The following is a 22,557-nucleotide window of genomic DNA, read 5'->3' as shown; positions in this document are numbered from 1 at the left end:
GAAAATCCTGTAGTGCATCATCCTAGCGTTTAAATATATAAATATATCCCAGTATAGTCACTGTATACACTGCTGCCATGTGACTCCCATCACTATACTGTGAGTTTAACCCTATCGAGTCTTGGAAGTAGCGGCTTCACTTCCTCGCGCGGTTTGCTACTTAAGTTGCCACAGCAACGGGCGATGCACGCGCGACGTGAGCCCCTCCCTCCTCAGCCGGACAGCAGCTGGCAAAACTCAAACAACGCGTTCAGATAGAGAGAGAAACGTGAAAACAAGGTCAAAAAAAAGTGGAAAAATAAAATGAAACAAAACGCCAAGATTATGAAGTTTTCAGGTGGCTATCTATCATTACTTTGACATGTTTTTTTTTTTTTAAAAAAAAAGTTTCTAGAAAATTGTGTAGTTGTTTGCCAAGTCAATTGAACAGGTGTTATCGGAGCGGAACTTTTCCTCAGGGAAGATGAGTTAGCGACGCTTAACCCCGGTAAGTAACACAAATTTGGGCTAAATATTTGTAATTATTTACTTATTTTTATTTGTCTTCAATGCATATAAAGTAGTACAGAAGATAAATTTAGTCACGGCGTCCTTAGCTTGTTTTGGCTCAACAGGAAGTGTGTCCCTGTGGCTGTATCCCAAATCACTCTGTACGCCCTCCATACGTGCACTACATTGGAGAGGAAGTAGAGAATTATAAGCACTATGTAGAGCACTGTGTGTCCACTACGCAGTAATTTGTATTTCAGCCTCTAGCTGTGTTTGTGATGGAATTTACCCAAGAGAAAAAGAATTAAATGTGAGCTTTCCTTTATTTCTTCTTCTATCTTAAGTGAATTGTCACAACACTAGCTTTATAAAATGTGCAGATCTTTTCACTTTCTCCTTTAATTCTCACTTTAAGTTTCCCAGTACACGTTTTTTTTTGCGTCACCTGCGTTTATGGGCGTTTGCTGAAAAAGTGGTCAAGCATGTTTAGTGTGTTGAAAACGAAAATGATATATGATACATGATGCTGAAGAAGCCAAAAGTTCCTGTGTTTGCTGTTCAAACGGGAGAATAAATAAATCTCCTACTTTTTGTTGGTTGTGTTTATGCAGCTTCAGTCTCTCTTAAACACAGGCGGGTTTTGTGTAGGTAGAAATCAACAAAGCCAAGACATCTGGAATGAATGAATGAACAAATAGATGAATGCATGAGAACAAACTGATCATGGTTTAGACGCCACAAACTATCCAGTAAAACAGGATGTGGACAAAAGAAAACAAACAGATGGACTTTGCTAAGGACTCTTGAAAAGAAGTGGAAACTTTTCTCAGGATAGTTTCCAATTGGTATTACGTCTTTTGTTTCTTCTGTTGTTTATTTCAGAGTCAGGCTCAAGTAGGCAATTAGTTCTTCGTAAATGTAAACTTGCATGGTTTGCCCTCCCATCCAGGGTGTATTCCCGAAGATGAAGGTTCGAACGGTTATGCATTCACAGAACAGGACCCTTATCGGCTAGTAGTGAAATATCTCCACGTGTTTGTTTACTGTATTCGACTATCACATACACCGATCAGGCATAACATTATGAGCAGTGGGAGGTGAAGTGAATAACACTGATGATCTCCTCATCATGGCACCTGTTAGTGGGTGGGATATATTATGCAGCAAGTGAAGATTTTATCCTCAAAGTTTATGTGTTAGAAGCAGGAAAAATGGGCAAGCGTAAGGATTTGAGCGAGTTTGACAAATTGTCATGTAAGTGTCCTTCAAGTCCTGTAAGTTGCGAGTAAAGGATCTGCTGTTAACATGTTGGATCCAAATACCACAGCACACCTTCAGGGATCTAGTGGAGTCCATGCCTTGATGGGTCAGGGCTGTTTTGGCAGCAAAAGGGGGACCAACACAATAATACGCAGGTGGCCATAATGTTATGCCTGATCGGTGTATATCGGTCTGTCATAGCAATAAATAAGACTCTAATTAAAGCACAAAGAGAGAAATCTTCAGTAATTCCTACAGAAATGTGGATCCGAAGCATCTAAATGCATGTCAGGGATCACCTCAGATGTATGAGGGGGGTGGGGGTGGGGGGCTTACAGATACATATTATGATCAGCTCTATTGCCCTATTAAATGGGCAAGTGTAAGGATTTGAGTGAGTTTTACAAGGGCCTAATTTTCATGGCTAGATGACTGGAGCAGAGCATCTCCAAAACTGCAGCTCTTATGGGGTGTTCCTGGTCTGCAGTGGTCAGTGTCTATCAAAATGGTCCAAGGAAAGAACAGTGGTGAACCGGCGACAGGGTGGCCAGGGCTTATTGATGCACGTGGGAAGCAAAGGCTGGCCCGTGTGATCCGATCCAACAGACGAGCTACTGTTGCTCAAATTGCTGAAGAAGTTAATGCTAGTTCTGATAGAAAGGTGTCAGAATACACAGTGCACATAGCAGTTTGTTGCATATGGGGCTGCATAGCCGCAGACCAGTCAGGGTGCCCAGGTTGTCATAATGGTCGGTGTATGATGCAACTGATTGAATGTAAACGTTGTAGATAATTAATATTTGTTATGAATTGCATGCGAACATTGTCAGACACTATTGATGCCAGTCTTGCAACTAGCAATGCTGCTTTTTCCATCCAGAGCCTGAAGGTCATGCAGGGAGATAAAGGTTATATGGAAAGCAGAAAGTCTACTTTACTGAAGTGGCTGTAAGCTCAGAGACAACTGCAGTTTTTGCTATTGGTCTGTGTGACCCAGGATGTTTCTCATACATCAGGCTGAGCAGGGTAGATTCAGTTCGAAACTGTTCAAGGTGGTGCTGTTTTATTGTCTGCCGTCTTTGTCACTACTGACCTTGTAGTGAATTGCATCTGACTGAACATTTATACCAAATATATGTTTGTGTACCTGCACACAAGGTTGGGTGTGTGTTAAGTTCCTTTTGTTCCCTGGATTATGCAGTCGAATATGGTGAGGGAAAAGAATGACGGCTCGCTGATAATGTTAATCTTACTCATACAGCCACAGTGTGGAAAATAGCAGAAACCATTCGTTTGCCAAGAGGTTATAACTTTCCAGTTTGAGTGATAAGCTCCTAAACCTTGAACAATAGGTGCTTTGGGGCTTTCCTTAATATTTTCCTCAACACTTTTATGATACTCTTTCATTTTGCATTTTAAAGATCGCTTTATTTGTACTGTAGTATACAGAATGCAGAATTCAGCACTTAGTGTTTAGCTACTGTTAACCATTAACTTCCTGACTGTGGGCCTCCACCTCTTAAATATATACATTTTTATGTATATAAAATATATAAATGTACATAAAAACCCTTCTTTTTTTACACCAGTGTAAAAGAGGAAGAACGGTGTAATGAATTCAGTTATTCTTGATGCATGAATTACAAATAAAAAAATAAAAGAAGGAAAAAATGCTCAAAGTATACTCTTTTTGTCTGTACGGCCCAACAGAAAAGTTTATTTTTGAGAGAAATATTTTTTTAAATGCTCTATGTAGCCAAAACCTTGCGGACAACTGACTATCGCACCCATATGTGAGTCTTCCCCAAACTGTTACCACAAAGTTGTAAGCCCACAGTTGTTTAGGATGACTCTGTATACTACTGTAGCTGTACAGTTTCCTTTTACTGAAACCATAAGACTGAATCATGTTATTCAATGAAAGTACCCATGTGCAAAATGTGAAGTCCATTAAGACATGGTTCGTCAAGGCTGGAGTGGAAGAACTTGAACCACTGAACACAGCATCCTTACCAGACATCAGCACCTGACCTTAAAGCCATACAACAAAATGTAGTCAAAAACCTTCCCAGAATAATGGAGGTTATTAGAACAGCAAAGCGGGGACTAGATCAAGAAATGGATGCTCAAAAAGCACCTATGGATGTGATATCTATGGGCATCTGTTAAATTTTTTTAACCACTTTGGTTTGGAATACACTGAATATGTTGCTCCTCATTTCCAAAAATCACTTTTGAATCTAATTTAAGACAAAAATACACTTTAAGCGAATCAGTTCATCACCAGGTCAAAGATTTAAACCCATTGTAGCAGTGAAATGCTGAAATGATCTGTGACAGAAGTGCAAGCAAGTCAATAAGTGGATGCTCTGAAAAGATCTCACAGTCAGTACTTACTTTGGTAATAACCATTAACCTTACAATCTTCTAATTTTTTGTCTGGTATCTGCCCAGTGAAATAAAAACAGAGATGTTATATAACCACCACTGTTTTGTACTGCCACTTAGGCTTGGAGTCAGATAATGGTCCCAGACTGCTCCAAAACAACTTTACCCCTCATACTCAGGACAAGAAACTCTAACACCAGTAATACCTAACATATTCTCCGACTACTACTTATACAACTTACCAGTATTGAGTATGCTGCTGTGTATCACATTCCACTTTCACACCTGTTAACCATGCTGTTTATGCTTTAAAAGCGCTCTCTCTATCTCTCTCTCCTGCTCTGGTTCGCTACCTCTGCACATCTCTGCAGCTTCATTGACTAATTAAAGATGCAGTTGCTAAGAGATGGCGGGCAGCAACCATTTCTGAAAGGCTATGCGATGTGGTCGCAACTCTGTGTTCTTTTAATTCTCTCATCTAGAGCTGACCCATGTAAGGAAGGAGACTGGAGATCTCTCACACATACCAACTGCACACACAAGGAAACTACAATGGCAGCTTTCAGTGGCACCTGTGACTCTAAGGTGAGTCGGCCATCCAGGCTCAGACAAAAGGACACAAAAAGCAAGTCCAACGTGTGCGCAAGTCCAATGGAGCAGAGCGACTGTAGCACCGTGCTGGAGAAGAGTCAAGAATTCTTTCAGATCTGTGACACTGAGGACAAGGGCTTCGTTACTCGACGGGACATGCAGGTAAGGCTTCGCCATGTTTTTGAGGAAATGTGCATAATATAATAGATTATATTATATGCCACAATACAATTTATTATTTGGAATTGGTTAGCTGGACGGGCAAAGCACAAGTGTAATACACCCAAAATTTAGACAGAAAGGTTGTTAGTGTGTCCTTTTCAAAGGCACTTGTGAAAAGTCACTAAGTTGTGTAAGACTCAATTAGTGGTGGGTGATGTTCATGACATTTTATACAATACCTGACATATACACTACCGCTGAAAAGTTTGGGATCACTCAAAAATGTTATTGTCTTCCAAGGAAACACACATGAAATTAGTCTGAATAGAAAATATAGCAAAAGAACAGGACATGCTGACATGTCAGGGTTAGAAATAATGATTTTGATGGAAATGATGAATGTTTTCTTCAAACTTTGCCTTCATCAAAAAAACACCTTTTGCAGCAATTACAGCCTGGGCATTGTAGCTGTCAATTTTTTCAAGATAATCTGATAAGATTTTATCCCATGCTTCGCAGAGCATCTCCCACAAGACGGATTGGCTGATGGAGTCTGAAATCAAGCTGAAATATCCAAGTGATCCCAAACTATTGAGCGGTAGTGTAGGTTTGCTAACAAAAAAGTGGTGTTGTAAAATAAATAAAATTAATTTCAATATTTACTGAATTTTTAAAAATGTTTTACACTTGTTCAGTGCTAATTTTTTAACATCATATCAACTACTTCTAATTTAAACCCCCAAAAGATTTAGTTTTCTAACAAACAAAAAAAAATTATAAGAAGATACATAGAGTACAGTTATATCAGCTACCATCATGTTTCCCAGTCATAATAGTCTGGAACTGATTCATAACATTAGGGATGATGGTTGAGTCCTGCAGGCAGTTGCACCAGCAGAATGTTCTCTCTATCATAGTCTAGTTTAAGTGTAATAGCCACTATGATAAGGTTTAATAATAATAATTAAAAATACCCTTTTTTTCTAAGAGTTTTAATGTTGTAATTTATAGCTTAAACTTACACCTACCCTCTAGCATAAACAAACCTACTGAAAGTTAATGCTTTAATGTTATACTGCTTCTTTATTTTTAGGTGCTATGGTTTCTCACTAAATTACTCAAGTATATCAAGCACATAAAGTTCAAAGACAAGAGATTGGATTGGGTTGGATTTTATTAAACTCAACAGAGAAAGACATAGGCATCTTCTCTTTATCTTGCTCATGGATGTAGTATGTCCCGTTTATGCCAGGTCGTGTTAATGATGGAGAAATATGTCATTCTGTGCAATAAATACAATTATCTACCATAATCTAATGTATTATTTCTCATGACATACCTTCCCTTCCCATAATCCCTTCGATGCCCTCATGCTAGTATTAAACCACTCTCAACTGGTTTCTGACTAGCATAATATTTAATCAAATTTATCTCTGGCTGGTGCAACTGGTGGCTGATATTAGTTATTGTAGACTAACTGCAATGATGTTTTGATAGTTGTAAAATGTAGTGCAGCATCAAAAAGAAATGATGACATCCCAAGATGTCATAGAGCAGATTATGTAATGCTCGACGTGGTTTGAATGAGAACGCAGCACATGCAGATCAACCGGAAGTGTTTTTTTTGAGATCTGTGGAGATGTAGGCTACACTTTCCCGCTGCTAATTTATTGGAGTTTGTGTAACAGCTTGGGCAGCCATGAGTAGAGAAAGGGTAGAAGACAGAGCTTGGAGAGACGGCCCTTACGGTTGTATTATTGTGCAGATTGGCCAGCCTCGTCAGTTCCTATCTATTGTGGCTGTTCTCTTTGATGGCCCACTCATGGGATCGCACTCTGAAGCCATAACAGCTTTGATCCAATGTTTATGGAGATTCATCGATATCCATCAGCTCCACATCTTTATTCAGGTTCTCCACAAATGCTCTCAACACAAAGTCCCGAACGTTTCCATTTCTTTTCTTTCTGTTTTGCTTCATTATTTGTGTGAATGCCATTTGAGTGGAAAGCAATAGCGGAACATTTGCATATTTGCTGAAAAACATGCATCATCAAGTGACTCAACATTTTAGACATAATTAGTGGATCTCTTGATTTAGATTATAAAGTGTTGTTCTCTCCATGTGTGCATAGATTATTAAAAAAATCATCAATTTATATCCTTTAGCAGAACAGAGAGCATAACAGACATGGCTAAGCTCATTGCACATTTAAAATGTCACGGTTTTAATCAGTCTGTATCTATAGTTACTTTTAAGAAAGACCATATGACCAGGCCGTTTTTTTTCCTCCATGTAACTCATACAGAGTTCCAGTTATGTCGAAGAGCGCTGGCTGGCACGTTGTGCTTACTTTTTCACACCAGAAACTGAAGTGTTAACAGCTTGCATTTTAAGCCACACTGCAGAATAGCCTGCTGAAACACGAGTCACACCTACTGTAAGCCTGATAAACAGAAGCTTTAGCCTACAAGTTCTTCCATTATACTCACAGAACCTTTTCAGTTTTATGGAGCAGTTGGTCAGTTGCCTGTCTTTGTAAATGTTTGTCTATTCGTAATACAGGGTGTGTTATTTGCTTTTAGGAATAGGGCTGTTTACACTGTATCTATGGGTTTGAGCAATGAGATGTAAACACAGTGCAATTATGGAGGTCATTCAGGCTCTAATTTGAAATATAATAAGTCTGGGAGGCGGAATGAGCCACTCAAAAGAGCCCGTAATTAAAGTTTAATTAAATGTAATTCCCTTTGTGACATTGCGTACTAAGCACCCCAAATTTATTATAGTAGGTATTTAGATTCATAATGTTAACAACTTCACTAGTCCTTCATAACACATTCAAGTTACCAGATATTATTTCTCCCAGCTGATGATATCCCCATATGCAGTAACTATATCAATGTATCTATATATAATAGACTAAACAGAGTAAATATGACCAGCATGCATGCATGATATGTAAGGAATATAACTGGTGTGAGACAGATTGGTGTAATCTACAGTTTTATTTCTATTATCATTGGTACATTGCTATAGTATTATATTTTTAATTACTAAAAGAACAATAGAATGAACGCTATCATTTTATCCACATCCACAAAACCAATTAATAAAATAAACTAAAAACTAATTAAAATAATTATTTCCTTAGCAGTCTGTATCTGTATTATCTGTATCCTTTGAAGGTAAAAAAAAAACTGTTAAATTCAGCTTAGTTAGAAAAAGCCCTTTCTCCTTTATTATGGCAGAAATCATACAGAGTACAGTTACAAAGCACTTCTGGAGACTTCTCCATAAATATTAAGTAAAAGTTCTACAGATAATAACACAGGATTATTTTATATGGTCAGATCTGCTGTTATAGGAATTGAATCTGACTGATCAAATTCTATAATTGAACAGCATTGTGATTTAAATACTTTTCACACATTTTTTTTTTATACACAGTACATTTATCAAAAAATTGTGTTTCAGAGGCTGCTTGAAGAGTTGCCTCTGAGTGCTGAGGAGCTGGAGAATGTGTTTGATACACTGGATGCTGATGGAAACGGATATCTTACCCCAGAGGAGTTCTCATCTGGCTTTAGTGGGTTTTTATATTATTAAAATTTACTACATTTGAATTTTGAAAAAGAAGTGAGTTCAGCTGTGCATTTATGTTTTTTTTTTGTTTTTACTGTTTTATCTTATGTCATTGTTATTTCTATCAAGAGCAATCGGATCACATTTTTGATTGCTTAGGTGCCCTATATAAAGCTTTTAAATATTACCTTGTCCAGTGGGGTGGGCAGGATGATGCAGTAGGGAAACATCCAGTGTCCTGGGCTCGAGTCTCGCTCCCGCTCACTGTGTGTGTGGAGTTTGCATGTTCTCCCCGTGCTTGGTGGGTTTCCTCCGGGTGCTTCCTTCGGGTTTTCTCCCACAGTCCAAAGACATGCTTCTAGGCTGATTGGAGTCTCTAAATTGCCCATAGTGAGTGAATGTGTGTGTGCCCTGCGATGGGTTGGCACTCTGTCCTGGGTGTATCCTGCCTTGATGCCCAGTGACGCCTGAGATAGGCATAGGCTCCCCGTGACCCGAGGATAGATCAGATAAGCGGTACAGACAATGAAATGAATGAAATGAAAATAATAAACTCTGCTTATTTCCTTTGCAGGTGAGTTCATATTTGGCCCTACATCAGCCTCGGCAACCACTCTACAGCCCATTACAGAGCATGCACCAGAGCCAGTTTCACATGATATGCTCTACCAGAGCGAGTGGGAGAACAAACTCAGTGTAACCGAGGATGACGAGGAGAAACATTTCAGCATTCTGATGGAGAACCTGGGAGCCAGCAACGTCTTCGAGGAGTGCGTGTAACCTGCTTACAAACACACTCACTGAAGAATATTCTGACTGACAGCATTTCTCTTTGCGCGCTGTCAAATGCTTTATGTCTATGGAGATTTTTAAGTCACTGCAAAAAATATGTGTAAACAATACACAAACAGTATTTGTGACACACAGAAATGTTTCATGCTGAAAATCAAAACCGTCACTGAATTTCTCTTCAGTTGCTTGATCTCTCCAGTGAAAGGGGATCTGCAGGGGATTGCTTTTTTTTTTTTTAAAGAATAAACCAGACAGAAGTGAATTTAGTTCCCTATTGCATTCCATTTCATTTTCATCATGCATGCAAATCATGTCACAGTGAAATGTAATCACAATTCAATCACAGCCCTAAGCCATACTCAGCAATGAGGTTGTAAATGAAGTGTAATTTTTCAGGAACCATTACACAGAATCTTCTCTTTAGGCTATAGTTAAATAAGATGCTGTAAATCGACTCCTGATTAGAAATAAAGTTGATCTGAAAAATGCAGAAATGTTCTGTTAGATTAAACTTTTTATTATCAGACTTTATTATTAGAATTTTTATTATCAGACTTATCTTTGATTATGAAAAGGTAATGTCATTCATGTGTTGCATGAAAAGTTTTGCCTTTTCCACATTGCAATCAGGAAAATGCAGGAAAGAGAGTTGTAGTGGAAGACATCAAGTTGATGAAGTTTATCCTATTGGCTTATGGTGATCTTCCAGATAAAACCTGACAGTTTGGATTACATGGTTCTGTGCATGTATGTGTCTGTATTTGTATTGAGTTAGAAGCAGGAAAAATGGGCAAGTGTAAGGATTTGAGGGAGTTTGATGAAGGGCCAAATTGTGATGGCTAGACGACTGGATCAGAGCATCTCCAAAACTGCAGCTCTTGTGGGGTGTTCCCGGTCTGCAGCGGTCAGTATCTGTCAAAAGTGGTCCAAGAAAGGAACAGCGGTGAACCGGTGACAGTGTCATGAGCGGCCAAGGCTCATTGATGCACGTGGGGAGCGAAGGCTGGACCGTGTGATCCGATCCAACAGAAGAGCTACTGTTGGTCAAATTACTGAAGAAGCTAATACTGGTTCTGATAGAAAGGTGTCAGAATACACAGTGCACATAGCAGTTTGTTGCTGCATAGCCACAGATCAGTCAGGGTGCCCAGGTGGTCATATTGTTATGTCTGATCGGTGTATAAATCAACAAGAGTTTGATATGGATGCATCTTTCGAAGTGAGTGATTTGACCTTTTCTGATTTTTTTAGTCCAAGAATAGTGCGCAGTCTGTGGGCTCAGCTGCGCAGGGATGAGCCTCGTCTGCTGTCTAACTTTGAGGAGTTCCTTGCCAGAGTCACTTACCAGATTAAAGAAGCTAATCAGGAGAAGAGCGAGATGGAAACTGCTTTGAAAAGGTCAGTCATTTACTACTTATTTATTTATTTATTTTTTTTAGCTGATCACTGCAGTATTTCTTAATTGTTTGATTAGTATTACAGCATTGATAAAATGACTGGGGTAAATATTTGATGGTCAGGTGTTCCACAAATGTTTAGCCATTTCATTATATTTCCAATGTGGTTTATGGCTGCAGCTTTCATAAATGAACTCTAAGATCAGATTTTTACTCTGGGGTCTTTATATGGAAACCAATAACAATTGCATGATGTGGCACTCAAAATTCCACAACACTTATTATTCTCTACTTTCTGTGTAAGGATGGTGGATAGTTATTAAAATAAGAATAATTACAGTGCAATGTCTAGAATAAACTTAAAGTGAAGTGGGTGTTGAAAACTAATTAATGGTTACCCAACTCACTACAGGAGTCATAACAGCTTTGCTTTGTTTCTATACCTGTAACAAATCATTTTTTGGAAATAAATTGGATAATATTGTCTTTCTGACAGGGACACTGCAGGCAAATCAGCCAGCGAATGCAAAAGTAAACTATTTTGTCATGGCAAATGTTATTTTGGCATAGTTGACTGGGTTGTTTCGAAAACTAGTGTAATATTTGTTATGAAGCAAATGCAGTCTGTGAACTACATGGAATTGGATGAATTCTGGTGTCCTGTTGGTCCCCAAAACATACTGAAGTTTCAAAGTATCAATTAATTTCAGTAGATCTGATAGATGATATGTCCTGTACAGGAAAGCAGCTTCTCATGACGATGAAATCCAGCGTCTCTACGAGGAAATGGAGCAACAGATCAAAAATGAGAAAGACAGGATTATTTTACAGGTAAAATATGACCAGGCTTCATTGAAGTTCTGTGTAACTGTTTTCAAGAAAACGTGCATTTATTTTCAAGCATGCTATTTGCAACAGAAATCTGCTTATTGTTTTAATCGAACCGCTTACCCCAACATGCGTTATTACTTACATGTTCCAAGCCTTCTTTCTTTTTATAAAGTGTCGTCTGTCTTTCAGGATTCTGAACGGTTTTTAACTCGCAGTCAAGATCTCGAGTACCAGCTTTCTAGCAAAGAGAGGGAACTTGAATTGCTTTCAAACAAACAGAAACGGGTGGGTGTTCATCTTGATTTCCAAGACATGGCATTGCACTCATATAAAACAAATGTGTAGCTATTGTTTGTAGCCATACACGGTGCATTCATGTGTGAAAGTGTGTATGCATGTGTGTATAACAGTGTGTGAATATAGTCGACATGATTTGGTTTGTCCACTGGTACAGTTTCATTATTCAGTATATTCCCAAGAATAGGCATTTATTCTTTTTAGAATGCTGTGTTAAAAAATTTCACTTAGATATTTCTGCATATAAGGAAGATATGCCTTATTTAATTAAGTTTATTCTTTAAAAAAGCCTAATACTGCTGACATAATAATAATAACACAAGAGACAATTAGCTTAGCTTACTCTTCTTATGACTAATACATCTAAGACCGCTAGATCTTTTTATGCTAATTCTTTCTCTTTAAATTTTCTCTCTATTGTTCAAGCAATCAAAAACAACAGAGGAGGCCTACCAGTGTTTTGCTTATCAGAGCATTAACACTGAATGCTCTCTAATCAGGGGGCAGTGCATCTCTGCTTTTGAGATGCCTTGTTTAGTGATCTGGTTTTTCAGGGTCTATTTTTAGCATTTTGCAGTACTTGGCACCATCGTACCCGCTTTCTTATCAAAAAAGTCTTTGCACATGATCCTCCAGTGCTGGACATCACTCTTCTGCCAGCACTCAAAATACAGTCTCTGTAGTTAAGTGTTAAGTGCATTAAGTGTTTTGTTTACATTGGCTGGTTGGTTGCACAATTACTTAGAGAAGTACATTATAATGATATTTTTCTAATTTCTAAGTAATTGTGATATATAATGATATAATGATGTCTTCTTGAATTATTGGCACCCTTAATAAATGTGAGCAGAAATGATTGTAAAAAAATAAACATTCCTCATACAAATGCATGTTTTAATGTTTCAATGGGAAAAATGTTTTAATGGGAAAAAATGATTTGATCCCCTGCTGATTTTGTACGTTTGCCCACTGACAAAGAAATGATCAGTCTGTGATTTTAATGGTAGGTTTATCTGAACAGTGAGAGACAGAATAACAACAAAAAAATCCAGAAAAACACATTTCAAAAAAGTTATACATTGATTTGCATTTTATTGAGTGAAATAAGTATTTGACCCCTTTGTAAAAGATGACTTAGTACTTGGTGGCAAGCCCTTGCTGGCAATCACAGACGTCAGACATTTCTTGTAGTTGGCCACCAGGTTTGCGCACACCTCACATCTCAAGGAATTTGGGCCCACTCCTCTTTGCAGATCCTCTCCAAGTCATTTGTGGCTGACCCTTCAGCTCCCTCCACAGATTTTCTATGGGATTAAGGTCTGGAGACTGGCTAGGCCACTACAGGACCTTAATGTGCTTCTTTTTGAACCACTGCTTTGTTGCCTTGGCCGTGTGTTTTAGGTCATTGTCAGGCTGGAATATCCATCCACGACCCATTTTCAATGCCCTGGATGAGGGAAGGAGGTTCTCATCCAAGATTTAACAGTACATGGCCCCGTCCATCGTCCCTTTGATGCGGTGCAGTTGTCCGGTCACCTGGGGATGGTGTACTTGGGGTCATAGGCAGCATTCCTCCTCCTCCAAACACGGCGAGTTGAGTTGATGCCAAAGAGCTGGATTTTGGTCTCAGTTGACCACAACACTTTCACCCAGTTCTCCTCTGAATCATTCAGATGTTCACTGGCAGACTTCAGATGAGCCTGTACATGTGCTTTCTTTAGCAGGGGGACCTTGCGGGCGCTACTGGATTTCAGTCTTCCACGGCGTAGTGTGTTACCAATTGTTTTGTTGGTGACTATGGTCCCAGCTGCCTGTTTCCTCGGCGTTCTCATGATCATTGAAACTCCATGAGGTGAGATCTTGCATGGAGCCCCAGACCGAGGAAGATTGACAGTCCTTTTGTGTTTCTTCCATTTGGGAATAATCGCACCAACTGTTGTCACCTTCTCACCAAGCTGCTTGGCGATGGTCTTGTAGCTCATTCCAGCCTTGTGTAGGTTTACAATCTTGTCCCTGACATCCATGGACAGCTCTTTGGTCTTGGCCATGATGGAGAGTTTGGAATCTGATTGATTGCTTCCTTCTGTGGACAGGTGTCTTTCATACAGGTAACAAGCTGAGATTAAGAGCACTCCCCGAGAGTGCTCTTACTGTAATCTCAGCTCCTTACCTGTATAAAAGACACCTGGGAGCCAGAAATCTTTCTGATTGATAGGGGATCAAATACTTATTTCACTCATTAAAATGCAAATCAATGTAGAACTTTTCTGAAATGTGTTTTTCTGGATTTTTTTGTTGTTATTCTGCCTCTCACTGTTCAAATACACCTACCATTAAAATTACAGACTGATCATTTCTTTGTCAGTGGGCAAACGTACAAAATCAGCAGGGGATCAAATCATTTTTCCCTCACTGTGACAGTCATTCTCTTTGGGACTATTTTTGAGCTAAAACAATATGTGCCACAATATTTTTCATACATTTTTTTTTAGATTTTAAATAAATGGAAACAGAGAATAATTTTTCATTTGCCCTCAGTCCACAGGAACTTCTCCAGTTCCCCTGTAGTTTAAATATCCTGTTTCACACACGTTAAATCCCTTTGTTACCATGGGAAATAACCAAAGAACTTTCAGTACAAATGCTGCATACAAAACAAACCTACCTGATAGAAACCTTCCTGGCCGCACAGTATGGTGGTGAATCATTGATTCTTTGTGTCTAGTTTTTGGCTTGTAGTTCAGGGGCTCTTGACAAGATTGATGACATTGTGAATTAAGCTAAATACCAGTATAACTCACTATACTTTCACGAAGACAGTAAGCCTAACATTCTTCCAAACCAACACAGACTTACTTAAAGCAAAAAACATAGTGTTTTTACAGAGACCATCTGGATTTGAAGAAATGTTTTAAAAACCTCTGTTCCGAATTTAAGAGGGAAGTTCACATGCTCAAGCCTAAGAATATAAAGGAGCTTAAAATGGATAGCATTAAGGAGTGGGGCAAATGCCCTTTGATACATTTCCACAATCTTGTTAGAAATTAAAGGAAGACCCTGCTTTATTCTAGTTATTCTTTTTATAAATTCATGCCAATAATTATAGGCCACTGTATTTCTCTATTCTGCTTTGAGTTAATGAGTTCTTGTTAATGTGTGTGTGTGTGTGTGTGTGTGTCAGTTAGAGCAGCAGTGTCGTGAGCTACACAGTGAGCAGAGGGAAACTGCAGTAGAAAATGTGAAACTAAAGCAGTATAATGAAGAGCTGGCTCACGAGCTGGAGCACACCACTCAGGAGCTGAGTTTAGCACAGGAGCAGCTCAGTCTGTTGCAGGAACAAGCTTCTCGCCTACACGAAGAGCGAGAGATGTGAGAATTCAGTCCCACTTTATACACCCTGTACAAATCTACCTTTACTTTTGAACACATTCACAGTGTCATGTGCTTTACACTGGATTTGCTTATGGCAAGAGGTTGCCCCTCAGCATTAAATGAGCATGTGCATGTAGTGGTGTCTTTTTGTTCCCAGGTTTTTATGCTGTTTTCTGGTTTTTCAGGGAGGTTTACAGAATCACAGAGGGTTTGCAAAGAGAAAGAGCAAGTCTACTCAAGCAACTAGATTTACTAAGGCAAGAATACGACTACAAATCCAGTAAACAGCAGCCTGTTATGTCTGTATGATGCTAAATGTCTGAACAGATTAAATAGCTGTTTTTCCATTTTAGGGAAATGAACAAACATTTACGAGACGAGCAGGACATGTGCTATCAAGTAAGTTAATAGCAATCATTAGCAATATTCAACAGCAATATTTTTTTGAACCTGGCAGTTTGTGAAAGGCTTCGAAACAGGAAGGTTATATAATCATGTTTGTCCCCTAGAAACCAAAGAACTCAGCTGTAAAAGCATCAAGGGCGCAGGGATCTGGATATACAGAAAGAAAGCAATCATTTAAGAGGTATAAATAGTTTAAATAGAAGTACAAGAACACATATAATTGTCTAAAAACATGAAATGTTAAAAAGTATTCTATAAGGGGTAAAAAAAAAAAATATATTGAAGTAGTTCTTTCAATCCTGAAAACAGGATTTTTGCATATGTTATTATTTCTTGCTCTGTTCAGTGATGATGATGATGATGATGAGGACATACCGCCACATTCTAAGAGGAAAAGTGGAGTAGGTATAAAGCTGCCTACATTGGCTATAGGGCAGAAGGATCAAGTAGAGGGATTGCGTTCTCCTACACACCAGCTTCAGAGGATCATCTCCATCGAGGAAGACCACCTCCCACAGCTCCTGCAGAAGGAGTACCAGGCCGAGCTCAGGAACTGGAGCGAGGAAGAGGAGGACCTGGAAGACGGCATTGACCTCCAGATGACCAGTATTTTTCCGTCTACCAGCACTCCAGTCTCACAGTGTCCTCCAGCAAACAGCAGACATGCACACACCCCCACCTCACCCAGAGGGCAACCTGTGGGCAAGGAGACTGTTCAACTGGTGAGAAGCCATTCCACCTTAGTTTACAGTTATATAGTAAATCGATTATCAAACTGACATATCCAAAAGCAGAAATGTAAGGAATAAAAAACAACTGGGCATGCTGTATTAATAACATATTTGGTTATGAGTTCCTTTGGGAACTGAGAGAAAATGAGTTCCTTTAAATGATCCTTGTGCTATGTCTTTTTCTGGTACACCATGGCCTTCTTTTTTCAAAGTCATATTACATATTACATAGGTTACATAACTCTAGAGATTATGTAACTATTATTTTGTAATGTAAACACACTTCATAAAATGCTACTGTGCCAGCAGAGTCTTCTGCACCAGTGCATGCATTCACAGTGTGTTATATAAGATATAAGCCCACTGCTCAACAGGCATAGTGTTTCTCAGTGTTTCCCATGTTCTCTGAATGAACATAATCACTGGGTTCTGACATTCAGTCATATTGTTTCATTTTGGGGCAGGAAAGCTCAATGGGAGCAGTGTTTTTCCTGAATGCCCTTTGTAATATGAGCTTTGTTAAACAGACAAAAGGCTCTTCTAGGTAGACTAAAACGTCTGAAATACCTGTTGATGAAGACTTTCAGACTGACTCTTTATGGTCCTTTTACGAAAATCAAGCCAACTCCGAAACTCTTGCATTTTTTGTAACTTACCACATTTTTTACCACCCATATTCGGCATAGATTTTGGCCAAGTGATGCATGCTGTGATTTAATTTGAATTAAGTGTGTGTGTGTGTGTGTGTGTGTGTGTGTGTGTTTGTAGTAACTACAAACATTTTTCTTATTATTAATAAGACTATTCCCAGTGTCCCACAGTTGCCAAGTAAGGAATGAAACACAACAGGGCACACCATTGTACAAAATTAATCAGCAATAAAATGGTGTGATATGACCTAACAATTTAATCAGTTTGTAGTTTATATAAGTTTTCAAATATATTATATTAATATTTTGTGGAAAGTTCACTCCTGTTGGTATTTACGTTCCTTCATCTGCCACTCTTGCTTTTTTTTTTTTTAACCAAGAAACAACAATTGTTTATACACCGATCAGGCATAACATTATGAACACTGAGAGGTGAAGTGAATAACACTGATAATCTCCTCATCATGGCACCTGTTAGTGGGTGGGATATAGTATGCAGCAAGTGAACATTTTATCCTCAAAGTTGATGTGTTAGAAGCAGGAAAAATGGGCAAGCGTAAGGATTTCAGTAAGTTTGATGAAGGGCCAAATTGTGATGGCTAGACGACTGGATCAGGGCATCTCCAAAACTGCAGCTCTTGTGAGGTGAGCTGGTCTGCAGTGGTCAGTATCTAAAAAAATGGTCCAAGGAATGGGTGGTCAAGGCTCATTGATGCACGTGGGGAGTGAAGGCTGGCCCGTGTGATCCAACAGATGAGCTACTGTTGCTCAAATTGCTGAAGAAGTTAATGCTGGTTCTGATTTTCAGAAATTTTCAGAATACACAGTGCATGACGGGTCAGGGCTGTTTTGGCAACAAAAGGGGGACGAACACAATATAAGGCAGGTGGTCATAATGTTATGCCTCGTCTGTGTACTTTCTTCTGGCGGAAAACAAACATCTACTGTACATCTCTGACTCTATCACTGAGATCGAAGAAAAAAAAACTTCACTATATCAGCTGTTAGACATTTTAAAGTTTGGTCATGTGGCGCGTCCGTATACGAGTTTCTTTTTGTAAGTTGAAAATTCAATTCATTGGTATCTGTTCTGCTCTCTCATTCAGGAGGAAGGAGCAAACTCAGGACCAGACCGTCTGTTTAAGATTGTTCTGGTGGGAAACTCCAGTGTTGGCAAGACCTCTCTACTGCGCCGTTTCTGTGATGACTGTTTCTACCCAGGAACCTCAGCGACTGTTGGTCAGTTTTCTCCCTAATGCTTTTATCATAAACTGTCCGAGCGTGTATCAGATTGTCAGCATATGGCTGTTCTGTAAGTAAACACTAAACAGGTTTTTTCTCACTTGTGTATTTAGGAATTTCAAACCTGCTGACAGTATTAACACCACAGACAGCTGAGGAAACCTTTCTGTCCTAGACATCAATTCGATTATGATATATTGTTGTGTCTGTCCTGTAGATATTTCCCAAGGCAGTGTGTTTCTAATATAGTTGACATCCAGAGAGCTCAGTAGCTCTACAGAATGTTATTTCACAATGAATTTTTTTTGTTGTTGGATTTGAATGTCAGTATAAGTTCGGATGCTTATTTCCTGTTACAGTACATCAATATTACTGTCTGTCCCAACATCAGATCAATCATCTATGCCCTTTACTCTCAGGGTACTCTCTTCTCATGCTCATTGATCTGTTATGAAGCCACAGGGAGACAGAAAGCTTCAAAAAGTAAAGAGGATCAAAAAGAAATGAAGCACATTCTAACAGAGCTGTTGACATCAATTTGAAGCAACACGTTTCTATAATATCATGTCTTTGCCATTATCCATTTATACATAGGTATTGACTATAGTGTAAAGACGCTTTTAGTGGATAACAGCCAGGTAGCCCTGCAGATGTGGGATACAGCTGGGCAGGAAAGGTAAGTGCACTACTAATTTTATGTGTTGTTTATTTTCTGACAGCAGAGATTTATTCCACTTATACCACAGTAACTTAACACCAATGTTTGTTGGCCGCAACACACTGTTTACTGTTTATAGTTACATGTACACAGCTGAACTGCCATCATCCACAGGACAAGCTTTTTTCTGTTCTCATCTTATAGTGGCTATAAATTATCAGCAACTCACATTTTTTCCCACTGTCCTGAAGTTAATATAGCACTTAAGAAACACCCCCATGTTGGAAGACTTCCTGAGAGTCCATAAATCTTATTACCAGAAGTTTCAACCATTTTTCATCCTTAAATAGCGATACATTTATTTGTAAATCTATTTATTACCAGGCTTGGATTATATGATAATTTGCGTTCACACAAATTTCCTTTTCAATGTTCTGGCAGGTACCGAAGCATCACTAAGCAGTTTTTCCGCAAAGCAGATGGCGTAGTTGTCATGTATGACATCACCTGTGAGCAGACTTTCACAGCAGTGAGATCATGGCTGGCCAGCGTACAGGTAATTCATGATGGGATACACCTTTCAGAAGCTCCAAAGATATGCGAATATATTTATGCATATTCATTCAGTCCAGCTACAAAGATGTTTCATTTGACTTTCTGGGTGGCCAGTTCAAATGATTAAAATGACCTACATGGAGTTCACATCACCGAGATTGCCAGATTTTTCATGAGTAATAGCTTGATAATGATTAATGCAGCAACTCACTGGACAGATCACAAATGTATATTTTTAATGACGTGCCAACAGATAATTGTGCACTTATAAAGAAAACGTGCCTGTAGTTTGAAGGATAAGATGACAAAGTATTCATCTGCTGTGCTTACAGCTCAGTTAATGTAAATGTTGTTCACGATTCTATCCACATAAGGGTAGAATTATGAACTTTAACAATTTTGTGTTTTGTAGAGCAATGTCACGATTTCGGAAAGACACCGCCAATCAGACCCAACTGCAGGATGAAATGGTCCTTGTTTTTATTAACTTAAAATGACACAGCGTAACTTTAACATGACATGAAATAAACAAAATACAAAAATCTGAAGACATAAATCACTGAAACAAAAGGCACAACATGGATAAATATAATTAAGAACCAAAAAACCCAACACCGACAATGACTTGTTAAAGACGTTCACAGGCAGGTATAAAGAGTGCAACATTAAGGTGCGCACATGACATTCAACAAGGTGTAGTAATACACCTGCCACCACCCCCTCTGGTGGTCTGGTACTGAATTGTCCCAGTAGTACCTGACAAGCAAACTCTTTTCCACTTTTTTTTTCTTATTATTTATCTTCTTTTCCTTTTAGGAAGGAGCAGGAGATGACATTCCTGTCATGTTGCTGGGAAATAAGACAGATCTGGAGGCCCAGAGAGAGATCCAGTTCAGAGTGGGAGAGAAATTGGCTATGGTGAGTGGAGTGAGTTCACAATTTGCCCTGTAGGCCAATGGGAAGCTGCAAGACAGTGTGAATGCAGGCAGTCATTTATTCGAACTTGTCATATAAAACTAAGGACATTGGTGAAAACAACCAAGACGGATAATAGACTGCTGGTAGAAAAGCTTAATAATATGTAGAATAAGTGAAATTTCAAATCTGAACACTTCTCCTAACCATAGGAGGTCCATTATTAAAAAATAATACAATTAATCTATCTAGAAAGCTAAGCTACCTGATGAGCTCATGCATGATGTGAAACAGAAGAACCAGGCATCACATTTTCTGTACAACAGCCACTAATTGTGAGAAGAACTTAAGTGCATAAGTGAAAATAGATGAAACAGCAAGTACATCATCACATATATATATATATATATATATATATATATATATATATATATATATATATATATATAATATTTTAATTAGTTTTTTATCTGCTCTTATCCTTTCCTTACCCCTTTCCACACTCCAGACCTTGGTTCCTGTGATGTTTTGAGTGCTTTTGAATCCATTTGATCTCATAAAAGCACTTGAATTTGTATTTTACTTTTTTAATAAAAGCCTCTCTAAAAGGACATGGTTGCTTGTATTAATTATGCAATAGCGCATGTATTTGAGCAGGTTGATCGTTGTGCTGTACTGCAGGAGTCTCGGATGATTTTCTTCGAGTGCAGTGCTTTTTCTGGCCACAACGTGACCGAGTCCATGGTGAACTTGGCAAGGTATGTTAACTTAAAGGCTTCACTAAAACACACATATCCTCATACAACATGTTGTGTATGTGAGTGTCAAAATTTAAAAAAATGCTACTACTTAAATAAGAAAATATACTATAGTATGCTATACTGATTTTTTTTGTTTTGTTTATGCACTGCTGTGTGTGTCTGTTTAAACTCTTTCCTTTTAGGATTCTGAAGGAACAAGAGGATAGAGAGAAAGAGAAAACTGTCTCTCTGGTTGATGCCCCGTCAAAGAAGAAGTCCTGCTGCTAGCAGAGAGACACACACACACACACACACACACACAATCTGTGCTCAGCGGCAGCTTATTCACCCCCATCTCCCTGGATTGAGTGGCACAGTATAACACTTTTAGACATATTTTGTGATTATTTTTATCTATGACAACATTATCCAGAAGCAGTGTTATGATGACGGGGAAGATTTGCACTATAGGGTTTTGGTAGATCACCTGTACATATAAAAACAGGCTTATCATATTAAAAGCAAGAATATGCTTTATTATGATATTTACAGCAACATATATTAATTATTGAGAAATGTAGACGAAGGAAATTTCCTATTTAAGCTTTTGTTGTTTACAGTGCAAGCGTTTACATCTCTACATTTTAAGTGCCAAATTGGTATTCATTTGGCAGTGAAATATGAAAGGAACTTGTGATGTATGAGTGAAGCAACATATCATAATCATCTAGGTGAGAGTAATTATGGGTTATTTTATTGAACAAACACATTTATTTTAGATGCTTTTGATAAGAAAGCTGTCCACTGTGTGAATTCTAAATATTTGTTCAGGGTTTGTGACTGTTTGTTATTTGTGTTAGTTGTCATGTTTCTTTGATACATGGCCTAACTTTGCACAAGCAATTTAGTGTAATCAGTGTTGACACCACTGCCAAATCTCTGAAAGCTTGGAGCTGTTCACGGTCTTTCTTAGACACAGCTGTATTTTGCAACCATTGTTGACTTCACAAGCCAAATGAAAGCTTAGATCTATCCGTGTTCTCCCTGTGGTGCAGCTATTTTCTATTATTCACATTTTTTGACTTCTCTAACTGTCAAGGATTAATATTGAAGACCCTAGCACTTTGTGAGGATCAAAAAGGGCTTTTTGATTATAGCATCAAATAAGTCACTCGGCCATGAAACAAAATTGGGATTGGGATCTCAGGTTGTTCCGTCTCTAACAAATGCTTGGTTCTATCATCTCTGTTCTGTTCTGTGTGACAAATGAACATCATGCTACCAGATCAAGGTGTGCATGTGTGCGTGCGTGTGTGCGTGTGCGTGCGTGCGTGTGTGTGTGTGTGTGTGTGTGTGCGCACGCGCTTCTCTGTATTTATGAAGGGAAGAATGAATGTAGAATGAAGGACTTCATGTTGAAAAGTGACATGATGCTGTGAAAAGTGAGCAAAAATACTAAATCATTTAGGGGTAGACAATGCCCATGAAGGTTAACGTTG

General features: G+C 38.6%; 1 protein-coding gene across 4 annotated transcripts; it reads left to right on the top strand.

Annotated features, from left to right (window-relative positions):
• The first annotated feature begins 204 nt into the window (after positions 1–204).
• Positions 205–22,555, top strand: cracr2aa (calcium release activated channel regulator 2Aa). 4 transcript variants are annotated; one of them, XM_058388165.1, is made up of 18 exons: positions 205–487; positions 4,620–4,890; positions 8,366–8,477; positions 9,048–9,243; positions 10,517–10,663; positions 11,403–11,493; positions 11,683–11,778; positions 14,972–15,159; positions 15,348–15,419; positions 15,516–15,561; positions 15,672–15,748; positions 15,920–16,289; positions 18,055–18,187; positions 18,785–18,866; positions 19,290–19,404; positions 20,220–20,321; positions 20,976–21,076; positions 21,262–22,555. In XM_058388165.1, exons 2-18 carry the CDS (start codon positions 4,690–4,692, stop codon positions 21,344–21,346), a joined length of 2,214 nt encoding a protein of 737 aa, XP_058244148.1. In that variant the 5' UTR covers positions 205–487; positions 4,620–4,689; the 3' UTR covers positions 21,347–22,555. The 4 variants fall into 4 exon arrangements, with proteins under 4 accessions (XP_058244148.1, XP_058244147.1, XP_058244149.1 ...); XM_058388164.1 differs by having other exon boundaries at positions 15,917–16,289; XM_058388166.1 differs by having other exon boundaries at positions 15,914–16,289; positions 21,000–21,076.
• The last annotated feature ends 2 nt before the right edge of the window (positions 22,556–22,557 follow it).

This window comes from Hemibagrus wyckioides, linkage group LG04, assembly GCF_019097595.1.
Source record: "Hemibagrus wyckioides isolate EC202008001 linkage group LG04, SWU_Hwy_1.0, whole genome shotgun sequence".
In the NCBI taxonomy this organism is placed as follows: domain Eukaryota; kingdom Metazoa; phylum Chordata; class Actinopteri; order Siluriformes; family Bagridae; genus Hemibagrus; species Hemibagrus wyckioides.
This window is presented reverse-complemented; position numbering and strand designations above follow the sequence as displayed.